We start from the raw sequence: 7,782 nt of genomic DNA, 5'->3' as shown, positions 1-7,782 counted from the left end.
TACCACACTTCCGGTTTTGCAGCAGTTGTTTCCTAACATTTCTAGGGCTCCTCCTGCTCTGGAAACGTCTCCTCTGTCTTTCCTTCATGGGGAATTTTTGTTTGTTTTTGTTTCCCCCTTATCATCTTACTCTAAATGTTTGCTTTCAGTGTTACTTGTAACTTCTCCTGAGCTTATTTTGTCTCTGTCCTCAGGTGGGAGGCAATAACTGTCACTGAATCTAAAATGAAAGGGAATTTTTTGATGCCTTTCAAACTTCTCTTTCTGTTTTGCCTTTAATTGTCCAGGCCTGCCTGTCTTCCTGCCTTCCTCCCTCCTTCCCTTCCCCCTTTCCTTTCCTCTTAGCAAGGTCCTAAAGTTGATAGCCCTGAGAGCTGGATGCTTCTTGTTGGAAAAATGAGAATTATATGGTATATTTCTTCCATGCAGTGAGGAAAATAGTCTCGGGGAAATAAAGCCATGGGACTGGACATCAGTAGTTATGGTCATAATATTAATCATTGGTGGACGATGCCTCCTCTCAACAGGTACGGTGATGTAAGTGGCCATCAGAGGGACAGCCACCCTGCAAAGCTGATTGGTTCTTTGAGGACCTGATGGTTCCACTTTGAACCAATGAGCTTGAGTGCATGCACCACAACCGTTTAGGCACGTGGGGTCAGGTGGGGTGCTGCTTTGCCTGTTGCACCCTCACAGGAGTGCAGTAGCAGTGACCCAGCCCACCTAGGAAACTGAAGACAGTCGATGCACCAGGGGGATGATGGGAGTCCAGGCTGGAAGAGGCCTAGCTGACTGTCAGCAGTGAATGCAGTGGAAAGATGAAGGGGCTGAAGTGAATCTGATATGCCATTAAGGGCCATAAAGCCACTGAGAAGAGAAGTGTGTGATTAAAAATAGATTTTTTTCAACAGTCTTATAAAATCTCATGAAGAGTATAATTTTCCTTAAAAGGGGTAGTACACCATGATTTTAAAGGCATATTTTTCCTCTGTGGGAGGCTTAAGAGTTAAACCCCACGTAGATCTTGATATGCAGCCTAAATTTGGCATCAGGAAATGGGAAATTGCATCTTTAAGCAGAGTACAATCAAAAATGAATTACAATAAATCCTATATAATTGCATAGGTCATTCTCTTTAATGAGATTTTATTAACCTGACTGTCAAGCTTTTGAGTCAGGCAGATATTTTATCTTCTTCAACTGATAAAAGTGTCAGCTATAAACCACCATATAAATATTCATAAATCTACACATCTGCGGCAGCCTATCAGCATCATTCTTTTGGACATTAAAAGCATTCTAATTACTTTCTGTCTAGCAGAGCTGAAATGCTGCCTGTTATAGTATGTGCTTGGCAGGCATGATTGCTTTTGTTTGCCATCACAAATAGCAGCATCCTATTTTATATACCGATGGTCCAGAAAATATTCAGGGATTGACTGAGCAGGATGAATATTAGGAAGCACCATCTGGTTTTGATAGCACCAAGTATATTAACTCATCTGTTAATTTTTGACACATCATTGATTTATTTATTTAGAAAAATTGCATCCTGTTTTGCTGTGTTGATGTTTGCCATTATGAAAAAAAAATTGGATGGCCTTTTTTTTTTTGAAAGATATCATTCATTGATTTAAGACAGGGTGATACTTGCAAAGATGCTTTCATTTTCTAGCTTCTGTTTTCCAGCCTGTCAAGTCCTCTCTTGAATAGAAGTTGCATCCATGTTTTAAGGAAATCATCTATTTTGAACTAGTTGGAAACTCTGCAGTAGACACAATATAACCCCTCTAAAGGGGGGTTACTGAAAAATTTCTGCTTCTACATTTTCCATGTTAATATATTTCACCCTTCAATGGACTAAAATCAAAAGGTTACCTCTAATCTTGAGTATGTGATATCCTTCCTGGAAGCAGAATTCTCCTGGGGATCTGCTGTGATGGGCACATTCTATTCAGGGCTTTTCTTACGAAGAGAAACCTTAAAGTAGGGAGACTGTGTTTGATTGCCTACTCCCTGTCCTTCTTCTTAATCACTTATCTGGTTTAGGATGGATTAAGCCACTTAAATCCAGAAGAATTTCAAGAAATGAATTTTTTAATTGAAAAAATAATCATGGGTTTAAATAGTGGCGTAAGGCTAGGCACAATTTGCAGCACGATAGCTCCCAACAGGTTGCACAATAAAGCAGAACAAGTTGGAAAGAAATGGTCATTTTAGAGTGTTTCGTGGTTTACTGATATTTGATAGTATTTAATTTTAGGAGAATTAGAAATAAAGTGGACAGTCTTAAAACCTGTTTCGTAAGCTGTTGACTTCATATTTTGATGTCATCCCTTGAGTGTGGAGCATTCTTTGACTGGAAAAAAAAAAAAAAAAAAAAAAAAAAAAAAAAAAACAGGTAAGAAGAGTGGAGACTTTCAGACTGCTCCAGATTTGCCCACTTGGGAATCGTGGTTCAGTACCTTATGCAATTAAGGGGAAGAGCTGCTGTTTTCCCTATCAGTTTTAGTAGTAAGATTTTTTTTTCCCTCATGCTTCTTCATGTATCAATGTTAAAAAAAACTATTTAAATATTTCAAGGTATTGAAGAGAAATTCAACCATACGGATTTACAATGGCTACTTTTGTATTTATCAATTTTGAGAACAAGTTCATTCAGAACGAAATACTTTAAACACTGCAGGCAAGAACAGTTTTATGATTGTAACTATCCTCCAATATTCTGGGTGTACTTTAATAGATTATCTTCATAATATAGTATATTACATAATGATTTTTTCTCAGCATGTTATGAGTTTATCCTTCAATTAAGAAAACAAATCATGCTTGTCCCCGAGTCAGATTTTTCCCCTTAAAATCTATGCTGTAATGTGATTCATCAATATGACTGAAACTACCAAGTCTTTTGTAGGACACTGAACAAATGTATTCAAGCAGCTCCTTTTAGGCAATCCTGTTTTAGCCTCTGCTTGCATATTTGTACCTTTCATCAAGGTTATGCTAAAGGTATATAGGCTGTAAATCATCTGAGTCTATGCTGATTAAAATGCAAACAGTAAATACAGTGCTAGGTCTAGAATGGGATTATGGGATTAAATGAAAAAAACCTGCTATTGTGCCAGAATTAGCACTTCCGATCAATATCATCCTTTGACTTTACTAATAAAAGAACAAAGTGAAAGTAAAAAAAAGAAAAAAATGAGAGTGCAGTATCTTAAAACCTATTCCCTTTTATAGTTCAGCTGTTTACTTTTTTATTTGGTTTAAGTCATTGTAGAAAAATAGCACTCAAATATTTGTGGGACTGCGTGATTCAGCAGCACAAGCCAAGCTAACAAGTAGAAGTATATTGTATTCACCTGTCTTGATGAGTATACCTTCCTAATAACCAGGTATCACTTGAAATTTTCAGCCGGTTCAAGATCCTCTTTCCCCTGCCAGCCTTTTGGGTTCCTCCTATACACACACGTGCGTACCCCAGATCACACCTCAGGCTCTGGGCCATGCAGAGTTTTAGTGTGGTTAGCTCAGGAAGAGGCCAGTATAGGCCCTCAAGCAGTTTGAGTAGGAGATTCCTACATCTTGGATGCTTCACCAAGGTTGGCAGAAGCCAACCTTCCTGACAGTAGGTTGGCTGGAAGTACAGGGCCAGGGAAGGTGCACGAGCAGTGAGTGTACCAGGTCCTGTGCTGTTTGATCGCATAGTAGGAACAAGGCATTTAGTCTGTCCCTCAATACCTCAGTTACTTCCTGAAAGAATGCCAAGAAGGAAAAATGGAGCATTGAATCCTGCATGCAGATGGTACCCCTGCACCGCCATATTTTGGTACTGTGGATTCAATCCAGGGCCTTTGCACTGAGCAGCATCCTTACCCCACACCCTTTTAAAGTTTTAAGTCATGGTTTCACTAAGTTGTCCAGGCCAAGTTTAAGCCTGTGATCTTGCCTCAGCCTCCCCTGCACCACCATGTTCAGCTGCATGGAGGTTCTGTTTTTTTTGTTTTGTTTTGTTTTTGTTTTTGGTGGAACCAGGGATTGAACTCAGGCCCTTGTGCTTGCCAGGCAAGTGCTTATTCTCCTGAGCTATCTCTCTGGCCCCTTGTTTTGTTTTTTATGTATTTGATTGTTGCAGGGTCTCACTGTGCAGCTCCAACTCATAGTGATCCTCCTGTTCTCAGCCTCCCCAGCTCTGGGATTACAGGTGTGTACCACCATGCCCACTACCACGCCCGGACCTGGGCAGGCTCAGCCCCACCCTGGGTGCAGGGCTAGAGCAGCATGTGGTGCTGAGGATGGAACCTTAGGCTCTGTGCTTGCCTGAGCTTGCCTAAGTAGGTGCTTTAGTCTGCTGAGCTATTTCAGAGGCCCTGCATGGAGGTTCTTAAAGTGTGACTGCATTAGTTAGATGGCCTAGACTTCCTGGAGAAAGTTTCTTTTTACAAGGGCTCTGGCTTTTTGTCCTGTAGAAGCCCTTAAGCATCCCCAAATTTTGTCTTAAAGATACCCCTCCCCCAGAGGGAAGCAGTTGGTCAACACTCAGAGAAATGCACTGCCCTTCAGTAATGCAGGACTTACTGGCATCTAAAATGCCCTGTATTTATGTGTTGCCAGTTCTGGGTAAAGGTAAGAGGAAATAAGGTCCTCCTACGACTGAGTATGTAGGTAAGCTCTGTATAATAGGTCATTCTAGGAGGTAGCAGGAAAGAGACTCCACTTCGTCACATTTATGTTTAGGGTGAATTTTCAGGATTCTTAAGACTGTAATATTAAGCAACATTGTCACAACTGGGACTTTTCTCCTTTTGTTTTTGCAGTGAGTTGACTGGTTTCTGTGTGCTTCTTGCTTTCATTGCTTGGTAGTTAATTGCCTTTAGATTTAATGTATATGAATTATCCTGGTGCCCGTACCTCGTGCCATTTTAGGAGACTGAACAGTCCCATGGAAGTGGTTCTGAAAAAGAGACATTACTGATTTCCACATGACACTGATCCAGGTCAGCACAAAGATTGCCTTTGACAAGAAATCCAAATTAGGAAGTAAATTTAAAGGAAGAATAGCGAACAGAATAGATACTGGATGACACACACGGTTTTGTTTTGCTCATCCTTTGCCTGTACACTCACTCTTTGTTTTCTCTTAGATTTCTGGTGTGCTCTTCAAAAAGACTTACCTTCTCCAGCTTGCGTCTGGGAACTACGTATTCTCGGCAGGATTGTATCAGCTGATTAATAGCAAGGGCATGAGGGCACTCCAGAAATAGAAGTAATGATTGCTTTAAGCCCTCCTTTCAGTGAGGAATTGAGTCTGCAGTGGCTGGCTTGATTCATTAGAGTATGGATAGTAATGAAGCCAAAGGTGTGGGTTTAGACCTGGGCAGGCCAGTCAGTGCCACAGAAAAGGAAATCTCCATGTGTTGCTCTCCAAGTTACAGTCTGGCTCCTTCTTACATACAGTGAGGGGCTGGGGTGACTCATCAGGCAGGACAACAGGAAGATGTGGGCTGTTAACAGTGAATTCACCCTGTCACTTTCATTTGTGACAGTGGAAGTACGTTTTTTAATAAGTTTGATAGTAAACTCTAAATTGAAGACTGCTTATTCTTTGCTTTTGTACATCAGTAACTGGTGTTTCCCTTTTCATTTCAGAAAGTCGTATGATCTTGGATGCCTTTGCCCAGCAGTGCAGTCGAGTACTTAGTCTCTTAAATTGTGGCGGAAAACTTCTGGACTCCAACCACTCTCAATCTGTAATTTCTTGTGTAAAGCAGGAAGGCTCTAGTTACAATGAAAGACAGGAACACTGTCACATTGGGAAAGGAATCCACAGTCAGACCTCAGACAGTGTAGACATAGAGATGCACTATATGCAGAGGAAACAACAAACTTCTGCCTTTTTGAGAGTTTTTACTGACTCTCTCCAAAATTACCTGCTCTCGGGGAGCTTTCCGACTCCAAACTCCTCGTCAGTCAGTGAGTATAGCCACCTGGCCGATGTGGATCCCCTCGCAGCCTCCCCCGTGCACACACTAGGTGGCTGGACCTCCCCAGCAACGTCGGAATCCCATGGCCACCCATCCTCTTCTACACTGCCGGAGGAAGAGGAGGAGGAGGAGGAAGAGGAAGGCTACTGTCCTCGATGCCAGGAGTTGGAACAGGAGGTCATTTCACTGCAACAGGAAAACGAAGAGCTCAGGAGGAAATTAGAGAGCATTCCAGGTATGCCATTGTTCTGCTTGCTGGACAACCGCAGCTCAGTGCTTTCAGTTGTTTCAACTGTTCAGATGAATGCGTACGTGAGATATGTATATATTTGTCAAACAGGTTTCAGGATGAACTACTAGCCTGTTGTCTGTTTCAGCGACAGCATTCTTGAATATGGGCTAGAAGATCATAGTTTTCATAAACAAGGTCTCTATCGATAGGAAAGTAGCTCCTAGATGATGTGTCTTGACGATGGAAATAGATCAAGTGCTGTAAGTCTGAGCTGTGTTCGTAAAGTAGCCCTTCAAATGAGCTTTACACTTTTAAAGGCTCAGTCATTGATAGAAATTAAAATGCAGCGATCTTTTCAGAGGTAGGACTTAAGTGGTACTGAACCAATGAGATGGTCTCCTCTGTTCCATTCATTTCTCCCTTTTTGGTAGGTTTTAATAAGCAGTCACTTTTCAGCCTGTAGTTAGTAAACTGTAAGCTAATAGATCAGAGATAAGCCAGTGATTAGGCTAGTACTGAACTGTGCCCCTGGCTAAGCCTGGGTCATTTCCTGCTTCTGAAAGACTGGATGTTCAGAGAAATAGAGTTGTCTTTATCCCAGGACCTTCTCTAGATTGTTAAATTGTTTCACTCTTTGAAAAAAAAAAAAAAAAAAAGTTTTATTTTTGAGTTCATTCCTGTGTCAGGGGATTGGAAAAGACATTAAGGTCACTAGTAGAATAGTATCTTCAGATCTTTTGAATCTTGCATCCTATGAGTGAGGGATTTGGGAGGATATGCCTATCAACACAGTTGATGATCCGGAGCTGAGGGGCTGCAGAGGTAGCTCAGCGGGGTAAGCACCTGCCCGGGCAAGCGCAAGGTCTGGGCTCCATCCCTGATAGCACAGGCGGCATCGGCCCTGCCCTGGGCACGCTGAGCCAGTGACTGAGTCCAGGCGTGGTGGCACTGGGGAGGCTGAAAACAGGAGGATCACTATGAGTCCGAGCTGCATAGTGAGACCCTGCACCAAACACATAAAACTTAAAAAAAAACAAGTTGTGTCGTTTGCTTAATCCAACATCTCTGTATCTTTCGATTTGGTAGCTGATGTAGAAATGCTGAAGAAAACTCCTACGTGCTTATTATGACACATGGGAACAAACAAGTGTTATGACCTGCCAAGTCAGGGGAGGGAAGGAAAGGAGAGAGGACATAAAAAAGAATTGCCAGATGAAAAATTGTGCTTGCACTGTTTTACTGAAAAGAATGGCTCCAACAGAGTAGAAACTTGGTTCGGAATGTCTGAGAATTAGATTCCGTGGAGTCATTTGGGGGATGAAAGTCAAGAGGTGTAGTGAAGCCATTCTTTCTTTTTTGCATTTGGGCTCCTGGGCGCAGATGCATGATGCTTCCCCAAGCCAAAGTGGGTGCTGCCTGCTAGAGATTTGCCAACTAGAACCAGAAAGCTTGCGGTGGAACCAGAGCCCTGCTCTTTTCCCCAGCTCGGGGAGCCAGGTGCAGATAACACACTGGGATTTTAGGGCTGTCACAGCTCTGGGAAGTGTAGCCGCAAGGGCTGCATTT

The 7,782-nt window shown here is 42.1% G+C and overlaps 1 protein-coding gene across 1 annotated transcript in view; it reads left to right on the top strand.

Moving 5' to 3' along the window:
• Window positions 1-7,782, top strand: part of Bend4 (BEN domain containing 4) — a 46,204-nt gene that overhangs the window by 20,587 nt on the left and 17,835 nt on the right. The window contains exon 3 of the mRNA XM_023702771.1: window positions 5,623-6,219. Within this exon, the coding sequence (XP_023558539.1) occupies window positions 5,623-6,219 (597 nt within the window). The remainder of the gene's footprint in view (window positions 1-5,622; window positions 6,220-7,782) is intronic.

The sequence above is a fragment of the Octodon degus genome, unplaced genomic scaffold (assembly GCF_000260255.1).
Source record: "Octodon degus isolate 3935 unplaced genomic scaffold, OctDeg1.0 scaffold00158, whole genome shotgun sequence".
Taxonomy (NCBI): domain Eukaryota; kingdom Metazoa; phylum Chordata; class Mammalia; order Rodentia; family Octodontidae; genus Octodon; species Octodon degus.
This window is presented reverse-complemented; position numbering and strand designations above follow the sequence as displayed.